This window comes from Diorhabda carinulata, chromosome 4 (genome assembly GCF_026250575.1).
Source record: "Diorhabda carinulata isolate Delta chromosome 4, icDioCari1.1, whole genome shotgun sequence".
Classification (NCBI taxonomy): domain Eukaryota; kingdom Metazoa; phylum Arthropoda; class Insecta; order Coleoptera; family Chrysomelidae; genus Diorhabda; species Diorhabda carinulata.
The window spans coordinates 21,362,828-21,382,924 of record NC_079463.1 but is presented as its reverse complement, the minus strand read 5'-3'; the positions used below and the strand labels follow the sequence as shown (position 1 = coordinate 21,382,924).

The 20,097-nt window shown below is 35.1% G+C and overlaps 1 protein-coding gene across 1 annotated transcript; it reads right to left on the bottom strand.

Annotated features, from left to right (window-relative positions):
* Nucleotides 1-19: 19 nt before the first annotated feature.
* Nucleotides 20-19,943, bottom strand: LOC130892639 (zinc finger C4H2 domain-containing protein). Its single transcript, XM_057798151.1, has 5 exons — nucleotides 19,797-19,943; nucleotides 19,564-19,735; nucleotides 14,092-14,270; nucleotides 13,767-14,012; nucleotides 20-12,348 (listed from the first exon to the last, which is right to left on the bottom strand). Exons 1-5 carry the CDS (start codon nucleotides 19,862-19,864, stop codon nucleotides 12,213-12,215), a joined length of 801 nt encoding a protein of 266 aa, XP_057654134.1. The 5' UTR covers nucleotides 19,865-19,943; the 3' UTR covers nucleotides 20-12,212.
* Nucleotides 19,944-20,097: the final 154 nt, after the last annotated feature.

Sequence of the window (20,097 nt, the reverse complement as noted above, 5' to 3'; positions counted from 1 at the left end):
ACCTTTAGAAATGAATAGACTTGATAAAATCACTTTTTATTCCTCAAAAACAAATACAACATCAATTCAATAATCAAAAGACTGATACACAATTTAACATGAAAAAAATTAAAAAATAAATAATAGGATAATTTTACATATACCTGTATATTAGTAAATAATTATTAACCTGAATATTTCATATATAACAACAGTTTAATGCATTAATTTTTTTTTAAAATAAGAAATGATATGTATAATAAAATTTGGAAATTCAATACTAAAGGTCGACACATGTTGCCGGCGATCGACGGATATTTAACCGCATCTTTATTAGGACCACATACTCACGTAATTTGAGATTTGCCGTTACATTAACATTAAACTTCATTACGATGCTGAATTATAAGTTGTAATTATATTAGGGACAGTTCACACGAGTTAATCAGTGATTGATAATTAACAGTTAACAGCCCAGCAAACATTAATTGAAATATATTTCAATATTAATGACCGTTACACACAATTAACGAAATATATATTTTATTCAATATTAAGGACCATACACACTTTGCTAGTTATTAAACGTATTTTGTTTGAAGTTAAGGGCCACTATACACGAAAATATCGAAATATATATGATATTAAGGCTCGTTACACACGTATTGAGTCCGGCTGAGGGTAGTTACCTATTTGGTCAATATTAAGGACGCGTATGAGATGCTCGTAGTTACGCGTGTTCGGGAAAGTTCTCAGATGAATGTTAAAAGTGAACTTAAGTGACTTTTTTCCAATTCGAAATGGGTACTAAAAACTCTAAAGAAAGTGAAGTTGCGAGCAGTGGTGTAGTCAATTCTAACTTCATTGTGGAAGATGACCTTTTGCAAATGCCTACCGACATAAGGGTGCTTATGTACGTTATTACGTTCAGTTTGCTAGTTATAGTAGGACTACAGCTTAGAAACGGTTACCGCAGAGGTTTAAAACGAGACATTTCGCGAAGTATGGTTTTAAGATCACAGGCCACTACCGCTGATGTTTAACGGAAGTGTCAGATGGAGAGTGTGGACCAGTAGCAACCGGGGTGGCAATACATCGTACAAGGAGTAGCAGTATACTTAGATAATAATCCCAGGCAAAAAAAAAGAGATTCTGCACAACGCAACGCTGGAGCTGGTATATGATTCTAGTATTTTTTATGGAACGTTGACGGATGGACAATTTATCACATTTCAGAATTCTTTTTGAACAAATATAAACTATATATAATTAATTAAAATTTATGATATAATATTAGTGCCTGAGCTACATATTTGATAACGCTCTGTTTTAAAATAAATTTAGGTATCTTTTAAAAATTAGTTACGTTTGTTAGCAGTGCTAGGTTATTTTATTGGGCTTTAGTAGTATTTATATAATTATTTTAATTTATGCCTTCTGATTGGGAGTGTCTTTACAAGGTTATCCGATATAAAAACAATCATAATTAATGAATCTAAGAGAATTTTATAGACATTAGTCCCCAAATCAAGTAGAGTAAAAAACGAAGTTTTACAAAATTTAATTTATAACTATAATATATTCATTGAGGTAGTAAAGAAAATATTCCCGTCATTGGATGATAAACAAAAACAGTTAGTATTGAAACTATTTTCAAAGGTTAGATATAGGGTAGTTAGATCATTTCAAGTTTTACGTATAAATTATAAAATCCCTAGCTCTTGCCTTGAATGTATAAACCCCGAAATAAAAGACGAAACTATTGAATTTGACTCAGATCAAGACTTGACGCCTGACAGAGACTTAAAAGACTTAAAAATGTCTACTTCAATTATCGATTTTTTTAACTTAGCTAGTAAACTAGTATCGAATGAATTTGACGGAAGTGCAGACAAGCTACAGATATTTTTAGATGCGCTATCACTGCTCAATGCAAATTCGACAGGTCACGAGGCAAATGCAGTGGCTTACGTCAAAACAAAACTTAGCGGTAGATTTAGAGACTTAATTACCGACAACGACGTGACCTTAACCCAAATTATACAAAAACTTAAAGACAATATAAAAACCGAAAGCTCGAAATCAGTTAACTCTAAACTTCTTAACCTAAAACAAACAAATAAAGATAATGTTAAATACGCCGAAGAAATTGAAATCTTGATAGGTAGTTTAAGAAGAGCTTACATTAGTGAAGGAGTACCCGCTCATACAGCAGAAATATATTGCACTGATGCGGTCGTCAAAGCTATTAAATCTAATACTAGGTCCGAAAAAGTCAAATTAATAATGGAAGCAGGCACTTTTTCTAACACTCGTGAAGTACTAACTAAATTCGTAGGAATAGATGTTCAAGATAACGCTAGTGTTCTCTACATGGAACGGCAAAATTTTAGGGGTCAGTTTTCAGGACACTATAACAATAATCGTAGGAGTTCAAGGGTTTCGCATAATAGTCGTTTTCGTGGCCATCAAAATAGACAATTTCACGATCAATCTTATACTAACAACAACCAATACCAATATAGCAGAAACCAGGGCCGCCCACAGGGGGGGGGGGCAGATGGGACACTTTGCCCCGGGCCCCCCATGCTGAGGGGCCCCCGAATCAAAGGAAAAATTATTATTATTTTTTTTTAATCAATTTATTGGATGTTTATAATATAAATTTAAATTCTCTATTGTTTAAAAGCTGATGATGCAAATTTGAAGTTAATATTTAAAATATTACAATACTTTATATGTGGAGTGATAGAAAACTAATATTTTGTTGAATAACATTATATTATGTTCTGTTATAACGTATTTGTTGCTTTCACTCATCGTGACAAACTAGAGAAAATTTCGAAGATAAAGTAAAAAGGCTTAGGAGGTAATCATAACTCGGAAAATGAATGAAAACATTCTAGGAAAAATGCGAATTATAGGGAAGCGGCCTAGTTCGATTTATTGAAGGTTCTCTCCCCCTCTAATTACGATAAGCATATGAAGTTATTGAAAGTATCAAACACGGCATTTTTTCGATTTACCAAAGCTACCAGATGAAGACATTGATTTATCAAAAATTTCAAATTATCGAAGTTCGAGTTATTGAGAGTCGGCTTTAACATAAAGAGCCTTTGGCTTCGGATTTTCACGGAACTTAGTTTCCGGTTTTCTGCATCCAGGTATCGAGCTCTCAGAATTTTATACAAAATAGCCGGTTAATAACATCCCCACTTTAAACACTCAGTAAACATTAAACAAATACTAGTCAGTAGTACCAGGCAGTTTGTGTAGTGTGCAGTGTTTAATCCTCAGCTGACGGGAATTTATTGTGCGAGTACTTACCTATACGTATTATTATTTCAGGTAAGTGAATTTCTCTTTCAATTTCAATTAGATTTAATATTTTGTGCATAGTTACCGGAACGTATTTTACTTGCGAAAAGATGGTTTGAGACTAATATTATAAATTATAATTAATCATATTTTACTTGGATCCAGTCAAACTGTCACAGTTTATTTATTTTGCGAAATGATTTTTTTTCTTTCAACCGTTTAGTTCTTTGTTTTTTTAAGCCTACAAAAGGTACAGCTTAGTTTCTAAATGTTCCCCTACAAAGAAAAGTGAATATTGCGTCTTTAAACCGTCTTCTCAACTTTAGCAAGAGCTAAAGAGTCTGGGAAAAAATTGCAAGTTCATTATCTGTCGCGGAGAACCCAAAATGAATTTTTGAAAGTCTGCGGGGATAAAGTGAAATCAAGTATCATTCGGGAAGTTCAAGAATCACTATACTTTAGTATAATTGTTGATGGAACACCCGATATTTCCCACAAAGAACAACTAGTTTTCGTGATAAGATACATCAGTCGAAACGACGGTTTATGGGGTGTTTATGAAAGATTTCTCCAGCTGTCTGACTTTGATCAAAAAACAGGAGAGGCCATAGCGAACAAGATCAAGATTGTTTTGAAAGATTCTCATTTAGATCTTCAGTTATGCAGAGGCCAAGCCTACGACAATGCCTCGAACATGTCAGGAAAGTTTAAGGGGGTCAAAACGAGAATCCTTAATGATAACCCTCAAGCCTATTTTTCTCCATGTGGCGCACACTCCTTAAATCTCTGTCGCGTTCATGCTATGGAAGTGAGCACAGAAGTTAAGTCATATTTCGGCAACGTTCAAAAGTTGTACAAAACTTTTTCAATGAGTCCTAGTAGATGGAAAATTTTGCAAACAACTACCGGAGTGTCCCTCCATTCAGTTTCAACCACAAGGTGGAGTGCTAGAGTTGATGCGATTCGTCCCCTCACTAAAAGGTATCAAGACATTATTCATGCTTTGGTCAGCATATCAGATGAAACGAACTTACCACCAGAAACGCAGGCTGACGTTGATGCCTTGATTACATGGATGAACTCGTTTGAATTTGTTTTATTTACCACAATTTGGTATAAAACTTTGAAAGTGATCGATGAAAGGAATAAAGTCTTACAAAATTCAAAGATTACCGTAAAGGACTCTGCAAAAATAATGGAAGGCTTAATTTCGGACATTGCAACTATAAGGAGTAGTTGGGATAAGTTTTTGGAAGAGTCCAAGTCAATTGCGTCGACCTTCCTAATATCGCCTGAATTTAAGCCGACAAGAGGGAGAAAAAAGAAAACGTTTTTTTGATGATTCGGAGGTACCTGACCATAGCTTCAACGTGACAGATCGGTTCAAAGTGGAAGTTTTTTTGCCGTCCATAGATTTGCTCTCTTTGGAAATGAAATCAATAACTGAGAAGATGAAAGAATTGTCTGATGTATTCACACCGATCATATATCCTACCGAAAACACGTTACAACTTAATCAACTCCATGTTGAGGGTGTAGCAGAAGATCTGGTCAACGGATACCCACGAGATCTTACAAAGGATGAGTTAGCAAATGAATTGACCATTTACTTTAAGCTACTTAAAGATGGCGTGATCAACTCAGGAGAAGGAAACTTGAACTGTGCAGTTGATATTTTGAACAACATTTACCAAAAAAGGCCTTGAACATATATTACCGCAAATTTGCATCTGCTTACGGTTACTAGCTGTAATACCAGTTTCAGTTTCAACTGGTGAGAGAGCCTTCAGCAAAATGGCGCTCATAAAAAACAGGCTGAGATCTGCAATGAGAGAAGATAGACTTAACCACTCAATGATATTAAGTATTGAACATGATATAGTAAGAAAAATCAGTTTTGATGAAGTGATAGAGGATTTTGCCAGATTAAAGGCAATAAAAGTCAAATTATAGATAAATGCAGTGTATATTAATTTGAATTTGTTTTGCTTCTTTTATCATTATTTTTGCTGTAAATAAAATTCTACTTTAAACTTATATGTATTATGTTATTCACCCTTTGAATTTTTAATCAAATCTAAAAATTTATATTTTAATTAAAATATATTTAAATATATATTATATTTAAATTCGGCAATTCCCGGTTCTGGCACTAACTTTTCCACTAATTTTTTCAATTCATTAATATATTTGTATAGATTTAATCTAGAATAAAAAATAACACCAATAACTAAAAATTTATGTTTTGGTCTGTATATGTTTCTTTGAAAATAAGCAGCTTTTAAATATTTACATACCTTAAAATTTTTTGGTTGTTCTTCTCTAAGTTGTACTTTGCAATCTTTTTTAATAATTAAATTAAACATTGTTTTCCGTATATATTTCGAACGCTGACTGTGACCTCATCAGGGGATGTTTTCGATTTCTCATTTAGAAGAGATATATATATCAATAGAGTTGCTTTCTCAATGAAATGAAATAATCCTAGTCAGCGCTCGAGATATATAGAGACAAAAATGTAAATTTCAATAAAAACCTAGTAACTAATAAAGTACAAAAAATAGGTGCTTATTAATAGCAACCTTTAAGTTAAAACATTATTTGAAATATGTTCGATTTTGATTATGATTCATTGGAGTAATGAAATTTCGATAATTATGCGACTAAAAAAATAAAAAATCAATTGGCAAAAAAATTTCTTTTTCGCATAATGATCCCCATCCCCTCCCCAGCACCATCAGACCCAAATGTAAACAGGGCCCACCGAGAGTCTCGGAGAGCCCGGGGCAAAAGCTTTCTCGGTCCGAGACAGCTTTTGCCCCGGGCCCCAGAAATCCTCCGGGCGGGCCTGGCAGAAACTTTAGGAGTAAAAGTAATAGATTTAACCGTAGTTATTCTAGAGCGAGAGGAACAGGCGGTAGATATATTAGAGAATATGTTTGAGAACCTGACGGCTCTAGGTTTCAGCAGGAAAACATAGAGTTTCCCCAACAGTGTCCCTTGGGGAATCAGTAAATATATTTAACGTGGACCTCTCACTTTCTAATTTCTTAGTTATTAAAACCCAAATGACAGGTAACCGTGATGTTACTTTGCTTATTGACACAGGGGCGGACATAACTATCTTCAAAAGAGACTGAGCAAATAGTCAATAGGACACATAACATCCGAATAAAAGGGGTTACCAAAGGCTATACAAGTTCCATTGCATCCACCAGTACAAAAGTTTTTCTTAACGGCTTCTCGGTATATCATATTTTTCATGTAGTTGAAAATGATTTTCCAATCCCTGTAGATGGTATACTAGGAAAGGACTTCATTATTAAATATAAATGTATACTAGATTACGAAAATTGGACTATTTCGGTGCAGATTCATAATAACCAAATAATTTTGCCAATTTTTAATAGCCCATATGACGATACTCTTATTATTCCACCTCGTTGCGAAGTTATAAGAAAAGCAGAGCAATTATGTAATCTAAAATCGGACGTAGTTATCTCAAACCAAGAATTGGCCCCTGGAGTTTTTATAGCCACAGTATTGCGTCCCCGAGCAGCCCATTTGTTAAAGTCTTAAATACGACATTGGAAAGTGTGACAATTAAAAACTTTAAAATTGAAACTGAAAATCTGCAAAATTTTAACATATTACATGTATCACAGAAATATGCCGATGACCAGCGTAATAAGTTATTATTGAAGGAATTACATTGTGAAATCCCTGACTTTGCAAAAGCCGAAACGGTAAATCTATGTCAGGAATATAACGATATTTTTTGTTTGGAGAATGATAGTCTAACAATTAATAATTTTTATAAACAGCAATTTAAATTAACTGACCAAAGTCCAGTTTATGTTAAAAATTATAGAATGCCTCACTCTCAAATTTCAGAGGTAAATAAACAAATATCAAAAATATTAAAAGACTCGATTATCGAAACCTCTATTTCCAATTACAATAGTCCCATTTTACTAGTGCCCAAAAGATCTGATAACGGAGATAAAAAATGGCGACTAGTTGTGGACTACAGGTTGCTCAATAAAAAATTAGTGGCTGATAAGTTTCCTTTACCAATGATAGATGATATTCTAGATCGGTTAGGAAGGGCAAAATATTTCAGCACTTTAGACTTAAAAGCCGGTTTTCATCAAGTTCCAATACAAGAAAATTCGCGCAACATAACTTCATTTAGTACAAATGCGGGATCATTCAGATTTACCAGGTTACCTTTCGGTCTAAGGGTGTCTCCCAACTCATTTGCTCGTATGATGAGCATAGCATTTTCGGGAATAACCCCAGAGAAAGCCTTCCTTTACATGGATGACCTCATTGTAATAGGCTGTTCTGTAAGTCATCACCTTAGTAACTTGAAAAATGATTTTGATTTATGCAGAAAATATTGTCTTAAGCTAAACCCAAACAAATGTAAATTCTTTCAAAATAATGTTTCTTATCTAGGTCATACTATTACAAGCGATGGAATTTTACCTGACAAGTCAAAATTCGAAATTATAAACAAATACCCAGTACCTACAAACGCCGATGAGGTCAAAAGGTTCATTGCCTTCTTAAATTATTATAGACGCTTTATTAAAAATTTTGCCGAGTTAGCAGTTCCACTTAACAAATTAACAAAAGAGAATTCGAAATTTGTTTGGACCGAAAAGTGCCTAAACTCCTTTTTAAAGCTAAAAAGTTACCTTTTAGAACCTCAAATTCTGCAATACCCCGACTTTGGAAAACAATTTATCTTAACCACGGATGCCTCCAAACAGGCCTGTGGAGCAATTCTTTAACAAAATTTTAATGAAGTCGAACTACCAATCGCCTATGCATCGAGGTCTTTTACAAAAGGCGAAATTAACAAGGCCACAATTGAGAAAGAATTGGCTGCTATGCACTGGGTAATTAAGTATTTTAGGCCATATCTTTTTGGCTATAAATTTTTATTAAGATCGGACCATAAACCACTCGTTTATTTATTTACTATGAAAGATCCCTCTCCCAAATTAACACGTATGCGTCTAAACTTAGAAGAGTACGACTTTGAGGTAGAATACATTAAAGGTGAGGATAATGAAGGCGCAGATGCCTTATCTCGTATTCACGTCGAAGATCTTAAAAACATCTCTGCCACATCTACAAAAATTTTCGCTATAACTCGTTCAATGACAAAGCGTACTCCAGATACAAATTCGACCATTGCCGAAAAAACTAGCCCACAAAATAATAGATCAAGTGTTTCAAACCACCGACAATTTTATAACGATTAATATCCCTTATTTAAAATTTACTGTTAAGCCAGATTATCTTAGAGTAATTCTGGATCAAAAGGACAAAATCAGCGCTACAGAAACAATACATTTTGTTAACGACAACTTTTCTCTGGCAAAATTGTTGTTTCAGCTTGAAATTCTAGCTAGCAAAAATAACATTAAGAAATTAAAATTAAAAATTAAGGATTCTATATTTACTATGTGTACAATTAATGATTTTAAATAAAAGGGCGAAACTATGTTGAAAAATTTGAATATAGTACTATATGATGAACCTACAATTATCACAAATAAAGCCGAAAAAGAAAAAAATGTCGCAGAGTACCATGATCATCCACTCCTTGGTGGTCATTGCGGGCAGAAGCGACTCTTAAAGAAAATTAGGACTAAGTTTCGTTGGAAAAATATGTCTAAGGACGTAGTCGTATCCACACGAAAACAATAACGTTAAAAGAATGGGAAAGGTATTTCCATGAACTCTACGGTGACATAATAACAAGCCAATCCACAGAACAGAAACAAGAAAATATATCTGGGGAAGGAGAAGACATCCAACAACAATTAATATCAAAAGACAAAATTGAAGCAACAATGCGCAAGATGAAAAATAGGAAATCACCAGGGCTGGATAACATTAATAACGAGCTTCTTAAATATGGTAGCAATGAATTAATAGACCAAATGCATGTCATGTTCAACAAGATATACGACCAGAGAAAAGTACCAGAGGAATGGAAAGTAAGCATAACGATCCCCGTCTTTAAAAAAGGGGAAAAGAAAGATCCAAATAATTATAGAGGGATCAGCCTCCTAAGCACGACTTCAAAATTACTAACAAAAATTATTGCAGAAGAAATCTCAAGTAGCGGCATGAGCGAAGAACAACAGGGATTTAGACAAAATAGATCAACCATAGACGCTATATTCATCTTAAGACAGATTGCCGAAAAGGCCATAGAGTACAATAACACCGCGTTTATGTGCTTCATAGACTTAACAAAAGCATTTGACAGAGTGAGATTACATGACGTCATTGAGCTACTAAAAAAACGAGGCGTAAACCAAAGGACAATAGACATCATTCGGGACATGAACAACGGAAATAGCACATATGTAAGAGTAAACAACGAACTCTCCAGTAAAATGCCAGTATCAACAGGGATCAGACAAGGAGATAGTCTCAGCCCTATACTCTTCAACATTATAATGGACGAAATCATAAAAGAAATCAAAACGGCAGGCATAGGATACAGAATGGGAAAACATGAGTTTGCTACGCTGATGACGCGGTTGTGATATCCGAAGATGAGGATAATCTGCAAAAACTGCTACACAGATTTGAAACAGTTGCAGGAAAATTCAATATGATCATATCGAAACAAAAGACACAATCCTTGACAATAGCGAGAGAACCAAGAAGATGCAAACTGGCAATTTATAATAAAAGTGTAGAACAGGTTATGTCTTTTAAATATTTAGGGGTTAACATCACGAGCAATAGGAACTTGAAACAATAAGTCAAAACGCAAACAACAGCAGCATCTAGGATATCAGGATTCCTTCGAACCGTGATATGGAGGAATAAATTTTTACGTATCGAAAGCAAAACACGGATATATAAAACTTGTGTCAGACCAGTAATGACATACGCCATAGAAACGAGGGCGGAGACTACAACTACTAAGCGGATTATTAGAACGACCGAGATGAAGACATTACGCTCAATCACAGGGAAAACACTAAGAGACAGAATAAGGAGCAATGAAATTAGAAGAATGTGTGACGTTCCGGATATAGTGAGATGGGCCAGAACTAGAAGAAGAGCATGGAGAGATCATGTCAATAGAATGAACAACGATCGACTGGCGAAAATCGCAAAGGAAGAGAGACCCAATATAAGTAGACCGCCTGGAAGACCACCAAAGCGCTGGTATGAGAGCTGGTCCTCGCAGTCACAACTTAGGCTGCCTCTTTGAAAACACAAGACACAGTCTTAAAATAAGAAGAAGAAGAAGACGTAGCCAACTATGTCAAATCATGCCAAAAGTGTCACATGAATAAAAGTAAAATTGGCCATAGGGAACCGATGGTACTCACACCGACGCCTCAACGGCCATTCGATATTACGTGTATAGACACCATAGGACCATTTCCTAAGACATCGGACGGAAATTGTTACGCGGTTACAGCTCAATGCGAATTGACAAAATATATTGTTATAACACCGGTACCCAATAAAGATGCCTTAACTATCGCACGGGCCATAGTTGAAACCTTGATTTTAATTTACGGTCCTTTGCGCGAGATAAGGACTGATATGGGAAGGGAGTACAAAAACGAAGTGTTAGAACAAGTTTGCAGACTACTTAATATCGAACAAAAATTCTCCACCGCGTACCATCCCCAGAGTACAGGTGGCTGTGAAAGAAATCATCGGGTACTCAACGAGTATGTTAGGATGTACGTTAACGATACACACACTGACTGGGACAAATGGATAAAATTTTATAGTTTCTGTTACAATACGACCCCCAGTATATATCATGACTATACACCCTTCGAACTTGTCTTCGGGAGTAGAGCTGAGCTGCTAAACGCCCTGACTGACAAAATTGACTTAAAGGGCACCACGGGATCGAGTATATTACAAATTTTCTCAATATTAATGGCCTTTACGCACTTTGCGAGTTATTAAACTTATTTTGTTTGAAGTTAAGGGTCATTATACACGAAATATCGAAATATATATGATATTAAAACTCATTACACACGTATTAAGTCGTCCGGCAGAGGATAGTTACCAATTATTTCAATATTAAGGACCGTTACACACTTTGCGAGTTATTAAAAGTATTTTGTTTGAAGTTATAGGCCATTATACACGAAATATTGAAATATATATGATATTAAGGCTCGATACACACGTATTAAGTGGCCCAGCAAATATATTTCAATATTAATGACCGTTACACACGGTTAACGAAATATATATGATATTAAGGCTCGTTACACACGTATTGAGTCGTTCGGCAGAGGATAATTACCAATTTTTTCAATATTAAAGACCGTTACACAATTGGCGAGTTAATGAACCGATCCTCTAATACTAAGGACTGTAACACACGTAGCGGATAAACCGGATACGGATAATGAACCGTCTATGTCTTCGAAATTAATTAGAATCTACGAGAAGGCGTAGAATTTGACAATTTGATTGAAATAATCAAAATTGCTAGAAAATTTCGAACTTTTTTAGATAGTCGGGGGAATTTGAAGTGCATAACGTTAATTTATACAGTTTGTAATATGAAATATTCGGTTTTTTTTCAAGGGTTTATAAAAATACCTAACACGACTCACACAATTTTAAATAATAAATTTACAATTCCGTAGTTGAAAGTAGAGATATTTTTTCCAACATTTTCTTTTCTTAAATTTGGAGTTACAAAATTTTGAATGTGTCTAATCAGAATAAATAAAAAAAAGGAGGAGAAATAGTGTAAGTTCGGCATGAACCACGTAAATTTTGATGGATTTATTGAACTTTTAATGTTGGAAAAAAAGGTTCCTATACTTTTTTTTCAAATTATTGAATTTTCAAAATAAATTACTAGATTAGTCAAAAATTGAAAAAGTCTAACGCAAATCTTTCTTTTTCGGTTTTTTTGGATTGCGAGATCTAGATTTCGCTTTACATAACGGACATATCGGCGCATTCCTGTGTATCTGTTGATGGCAACTTAGACACGATTTCATCGGCGGCGGTTGCTGTCTACAGAAAAAAAAAAACAATTACGAGGGTAGTTCGAACATGAACCCGAAATTTGCTATAAAAAATTTGGTTATCAAGTTACATAGCTGAAGTTTTTTCTAGATAGTCCCCGTCGCACTATATATACTTTCGTCACTTCTCCGGAAGCCTTCTTCTCGTCATAAAAACCTCAATCCGCGCACGAAACATTCCACCTACTAATTCTTTTCTAATCACATTTTGCCAAATACCAAATAAATAATAGTCGCTTGGCTACGAATCGGGATTATAAGGAGGGTATTTCATTGTTTCTTAACTCAATTCGTTGAACGTTTCGCTAGCGCCCGCGCTGACGCCCTCGTTCGCGACGCAAACATTTATAAACCGACCTTTAGAGCCATGAGCGAGAAGGTCTGTTGCCTTTCCGAGTCTCAAGTAGATGAACGCTTTCTCGAAAGGTCGAGAATCTGTGGCAAGTGCGGCTGAAAAATTCTTTCTTCACTAAACGCAGTTTTCAGGTTTTATTTCGTGATTAGTGCAGGATTCTAGCCCGAATTTTTCTCTTAAGTTCATACCATAAATCCTCGACAGGATTCAAGTCCAGGGGCTATTTCGATGTAAATACTGCCGCGCGGAACCTGCAGTATATGGACGGGCCTTGTCCTGTTTTATGATGAAGTTTTCAGCGTAAGGAACGACGAGATCCCATAAAATTTCTTCTATGTATCGATTCCCGTTAATCCCAAAGTTCCAGCGCCAGGATCCTCCTCCAAAAGTCACGTTTTCTTTTAGGTAAATCTCCGCGGATCTTTCTCCAGGTCTTTTGTAGACTAGTTCTCTTCCATAGCTACCATTCAAGCACATTCTGCTTTCGTTTTCGAAGAAAACGGATTCCCATTGTTGGTCGGTTTAATTGTAGACTAGATGCGTTAATTTGGGATCAAAATTAGCTGCCTCGAGACTTCTTTTGACTGTCACAACCACTCCTCGCGTTTCCTTAGCTCCTGGGTCCGATTTCTCAATTAAGTGCTGAATGAATCGACTTCACTGATGACCCAGGGACTATTAGTTTTCAATTTTTTTATTACATGTCGTTGTTTTGACATCCAGTACCCCAATTTGTCCTACCTAGCGGATAAAACGGGATAAATCGCACTAATTGATTTTTTTTTAATTTCAGCTTTATGTACCTGAAAGGGGTAATAGTTTGTAGATCGTGACGTGGAACTCGAATTTTTCAAAAAATTCGAGTTCAAATTAATAAACGAAATCAAAATCAAAATACTCATGCATTTATATCAAGTAGTATACGAAACATAACCTCAAATAATCAACTGTAATATTTCTGAAAATATTTACAAAATTATGCAAAAAAAATCGTGTAGGTTTTCAAAAATTTCAATAAACCGACTATTTTAATATAAATTTGTGTAGTGTACCTGAAGGTAGGAGTCGGTGGACCAGGATGCGGCGACGCAGCCAATCCTCCAACTCGATGATGATCAGGTTTATTCGACACCAACCTGAGGGGATTCGGCGGCGGTAGAAACGTCGGAGGTATCGGAGGCGGTCCCATCGATCCTATTATATTATTAGCGTGACCCAAAGGCCTATTCCAATCGATAGTTTTCGCAAACACAGAAGAAGTGTGCGGTTTCGTTTGGTTGTAAAGTTGCGTTACTTTTCTGTAAGGAAATAATTTGATATTGAAGAAAACTTCGGGAAGAGTAGAACGAAAATAATAAAAAAAATAATAATTATTACTCGGGAGTGATACCGGATCCTTCTTCTTCGTGTAATTCGGGAAGTCGACCTAATCCTAAACAATCCCTTCGTAATCTGTCGACTTCGTGCTTTAAAGGTACGTATTCTTCGTGTATACGAACTGCCGATGTCATCGAACGAGTTTTACTCTCTTCTGCTTGCTTTATGATTCCTTCCATCTAAAACGACGACGACAATATATAAATAACAGGAAAGTTCTTATTGGAAATTGATTTGTTGCATTAAATTTGATATCATCACTACTTTTGGCTATTTACCTAGGATTGCTACTCAATTTATTAGATATGGCAACACCGATGTGAATATGTCAAATCTGACCTCATAAATTGACATTTTTAATAGTAAATGTACTCAAAACGTATTGTCATACAAGGGCCATTGAGTTATTTAGAAATACTTGATAAAAAATGGAATTAAATCACGTGCGATGATTTTCGACTGGAATAAACCAACAGCAGTGTGTGGATAAAATATCTTCGACTTTTGGTTTCAGTTTCAGCAAATGCTTCTTAAAATGAGAATGTAATGAGTTCAACGAATAGCCAGTAGTCACTGGGATATAGATCTGGACTATTCAGTGGATATGGAAGCAATTTGATCAATTTAACCATCGTTGCCATCGACTTGTGATTCGGTGTACTGTCTTGGTGAAACAGTAGTTTTTTCTTCGACATATCAGGCCGTTTCTTATTGATTTTTGCGTTCAAACGATCCAACAGCTCAATGCAGTATTTGCTATTGATTATTTCTCCCTTTTCAAGTTAGTAGAAGAAGAATATTCCATGAGTATACCAAATAACTAAAACCATAACCTTCCCTGCTGACAAGTGTGCCTTTAGTCGTGGTTCACCGGCTGCAGTCCACTCAGATAATGATCGTTTTGATGTCGGAGTGAAGAGATGGATCCACGTTTCATTTATAGTCACATATCGACGCAAAAAATCTGATTAACCCCGTGTAAACATGTCCAAACATTGCTCTTAATCATCAACTACTTGTTGTGAATAAACGCGACACCCATTTTGAAAATATTTTTCTCATGGTCGCTGTCGGTACGATCACGTTTAAATTCAGGTTCTTTCCGATAGGACAGAGTCCGAATAACACTTTTGAAGACAATGCTGATCTTGTACAGAATTTTTTTTAAAAATTAACACAGGAAATTGTTGTTTTGAAACAAAACTACCTTCACTTAGATTTTTTGACTTATCGAAATGTCATGACATTTGACACATAGTCTTTTGACAGTTGGTACTTCATAAACGTCATATGGATTTGACAAAATGGCAGCGCCATCTGTGTGTTAGTTACACGACTTATTGTTGTTATAACGAGCTGCAAATCTTTTTATTGTTATCCACAAAAACTCAAGCTAACCAAGACATAAAATCATTACTACTGTGAACGTTAAAATCAGTGGAATTCCTTTTATGGGTTTTGTAGAATATATTATTTCGTTGATGTGTTGATTGGTTGTATGTTCAAGTTAGTGACTATTCATTCTGTGTGTTGAACAACCAATAATTTTCGTTGCCTAATTCGTAAAAACCAACTGGAAAATAGGATGTTTCAGAACGGCAAAAACGGGCTTAGATTATCCGGTTATCTAACAAGACGGATGTTCGTAGAAGATTTTGTAAATTAAGAAACGCGAACATAAAATTTATCGTGTTTATATTTTCCGAGCTATCTAGCAAACTTTATATTTATAGGAATGTAGTAGATTTAACCAACTGTTTTCGGGGAATTAAATTTTTGAATTGTGAAACAACACCATATGGACACACCTGTTTTATATTGTTTCAAAATTTCTATTTATAAGTTCACTTCATACATAACGGATCTCCATATTGTCTTGATTATTATTTTGTATAAAATTTTATTTTTAGAACGTATTTTATAAATTAACTGATACGATTCGTTCATTGGAAACAAAGTCTTTGTTTATTGCATCGGATATAACACGAGGGATGATCAAAATATTTGAATATACGTGCGAAAAATTTGGTATAGTAAACGTTTAAAATCAAATTGCTCTACAGCTTCAAGATGTTTTTCAAAGTCTTCAAGGATTGTTGTTTTTTTAGTTTTCGTTTTTCAGTTTTCAGCAAATCTTGTGATTTTTTGTTCGTTGTTAGTCTTATTAGAATTAAGGAAACGTTTTTGTTAATTTGAATGCTGAGGGGCATTTGTCCAAAAATTTGGAAACAGTTTCTAAAATCCTTGCGAAAGATCAGATAAAGTGGTCTGCAGTACCAGCGGCAGTCTGGATTATCCGTGAAGCCGAAACCATTGGGTATATTTCGAAATCAGGTCTCCATAAAATAATGGGAGTTAGGGGCCAATCACTTTGAAAATTTTCAAAGATTGACTCTAGTTCTTCGAATGAGGACTGAAAGAGTTCTAGTTCAGTCAATAGTAGTTAATTAACCAAAAACTTTTCCACGGTTTTGAATCTTTAACATGATGGCTTCTGATTCGTGTTTTGCACTATATATTCCTCGTCTGGAAATTTGCTCTCATGTTAGGTAACCACAAATACCAGTTACGAGGAATATTTAACATGTTGTTTCGATTGGATGACGCGATTTTCGAAATCACTCAAAATTACTGAGAATTACCGTCGATTACCTGGTTTTTCCCGCCTTTTCCACGGTATTCAAGGTTCCTAGACGTTTCCTCAGAGACCAGCTGTATGAGGACCTGGTGATGTTTGGCGTCCCAACGAAGCTGATGCGTATGGTTAGAATTGTCAAGGAGGAACGACTCTAGCAAAGTGAAGGTATCTAAACACTGTTCAATTTCTCACTTGAAGGTGCATCTCAACGAATCTCGGAGGAATTATTTGCAATAGGCTCGCACAGCAACTCGCCTATGTGGATGATGTTGACATCATGGCACGAGCCAGTTCGGCTCTTTCAGGAACGATTGAGGATTTCGAGCGAGCAGCTGAAGCAAGAGGACTCAAAATCAATGAACAGAAAACTATGTACATGAGAACCTCAAGGAGAACTCCCACTTTTCAAGTCAAAGAACATCGTTTCCATGTGTACCACCAATTCAAATAACTTGGGGCTTTGTGAACAGAGAGGAACAGATGCTTCTGGACAGTCCAGAAGAAGTGTAGGGAACGTAAAATTTTTGGCCCTTTTTGCGAGAACGGTGCCAGGTGGATCAGAAGTAAAAAGAGCTGAGACAGATGTATGGCGAGCCAGATTTAGTGGAGGACGGCGACTGAGAGGAAGACCGCGCATTCGCTGGTTGGAGGACGTTGAGGCGGACTTGATCCAGCTAGGGGTTCGACGTTGGACGCACCATGCTCAGTACAGAAAGGATTGGTGGTCAATTGTTAAGAAGGTCCTGTTTCTCGAAGCATCGTAGCGCCGGTTAAAGAAGAAAGAAGATAAGGTAAAATCCGCGGAAAATTACCCAAATAATTAAAGGATGAGGGTCTCTCCAAGATCCAAGTAAATTAATGGTGTTCCGCTTTCCCGAAAGGTCGAAAATCGATGGCAAACTTACCACAAGAACGGCTGAAGAATTGGGCATTAGCCTATTGAGGAAATAATTCATGAACATCTCGGTTAATTCACACGCGTCTCCAGCGGAGATTAATGATGAAAACTACGAGGTGAAGCGAAGGTTACGGAGAAGGTGTAATGTACCGTGGTTTTGAACATAAAAGAAGTAATTTCAATTGATTTTCTGTGTTATATGACTGAAGTATTGGGCATCTGCGTGGATTTTTTTTATTCGTGTATAACAAAATGTTATTTGCGTATAATTTTTTAAATGATCAATTTTTTTATATATCAATCAGTGAAATGTTTTATCTCCCCCACAAATGTCTTCTGATGTAAACACAATAATCTGACAACCGTTTTACTAACCATCTGATTAAAGATACGTGGAATAAATTCATTATAGTAGATTGATCGATAGTAAATCCGAATATGATGGATATTAATAATACATAATCTGTTGTAATTGCCTGGTTAATTTTCATATAACAAATAACTCAATAAAACGTGTGACTCACACACAGATGGCACTACTACTGTCAAATTCATATGACATTTATGAAGTACCAACTGTCAAAAGACTGTGTCAAATGTTATGACATTTCGATTGGTCAGCAATAAGTGACGGCCATTTAAATAAAACTACTTTTGATATTTACAAAACTTCTTGATGGAAAAAATACTATAAAAGCTCAGTAATGGCTTCAAAAGTGTTATCCAGACTCTACTATAACGAAATTCAGCTCAAATAAAGAAAAAAATGCTGAAACTGAAGCTTATTTTGCGGCAAAAGACACAAATCCTTCAACAAGCACTGCATCGAGAAGCGTTAGAATGATTGAATTGCTCGATTAAATTGATGAATAAAATCGATTTTCAGCAAAAAATGTGTTTTTCTTAGTCACACGACTTATTGAGTGATGTAAATCAGTAAATTAAAGTTAATAAACAACTCAATACAGTCGTCCAGTTGAATCATCCACCTACTGTCTGATACACACTAATTTATTATTTATTCTGCGCGCTCTTACCACGACACACGATATCCAGAAGAATATATTTGGATGGATATCTTTTTATATACTGTTTTTTTACAGAATACGGCGTTGGTCTCCCGTGAAGCGATTTATTGAGACTCAAATTTAAAGAGACAAGCCCCGGCGGTATACATAGGAAAGATTTATGCCGCACTCTGTATTATTTTAGCAAATATCGAAAAATTTTCTTTGAGAAATATTTTTTTAGCAATTATTACACAGATAACCACTACCAAGTACCAGTACCAATACCAAGAATCTAGTAATTTCACCACCTAAGGAAAATTGAAGAAGAGGTTTTCGCGACGCGGCGGCAGACTTCTACGACTCAGGCATAAAGAATGGTACACCCCTTGTAGATATACATTGATTTAAACGTCGATTATATCGAAAAGTAGAGGGAAGTCTAAAATTTCTAGACATGTTTTATTAAAAACCAATAAACACGTTTTTTGTTCTGAAAATTCATTGGGAACCTTATTTTATGAACAACCCTCGTATGTTTTATAAAACAATCATTCTTCATAAAAATTGCAATTCAATACTTTATGTTTTTGCTAAAATGAAATTAATATATTTGTATGGTATTTCATCTTGTTATTTATTAATTAATTTTTTTATCTGTATTCTGATGCAACGCTAGAGCTACTACATATGGCACACAGATATATCTGTAATTAAATAATCATCTAATGTTGTTTAATTCAATATTGTTAATTAACAAATTACGTGAAGAATTTGTAATTGATTATTTAAATGCTATATTAAAAAAATCTAGTTTAATAATTATTTAATATTATATAATTTTTAAAACTTCTTAAAACATTATATGCGTAATTTTTATGAATTTAAGTAAAAAGCAACATGATTAAATAATTGGATTAAAAACTTACAGCATTGATATCAGCGTGAATTTGTCTTAATTCTTCTACGTGTGACATTTTTTCTTGAAGTAATAATTCCATTTCTTGTTTGTATTCTGATAAACATTTTTCTTCTTGGTCTTGAGCTTCAATTTCGCAAATGAATCTAGCTTTCAATTTTTCTAGGTGAATAGTTTTGCCTCTGAAAATATTGATTTTTTTATAATTTTTTCTTAAGCGTAGAAGAATGTTTCAAATTCAACCTTATTTCTTTAAGTGCTTCTAGCTTTGCGTATATAGCGTGTTCATCAGCAGTACTCAAGTGTGCCATTTAAAAATTACTTTTAAACTAAAACAAAACAAACCCGAGGTTTTTATGCACCAGTTTATAAAGTTAGATTGTCAATGTCAACGTCAATGAGGAAGTGTGTTCGGTATCTACACTCATAGAATAATACATTCTCGTTTTTGATACCGAACTGCTTACACTAGACCGACACTAACAATTACACTCTTTGGTACGCGTTTCGATAAATTATCGTCTTCAATGACTGAGGATAAACA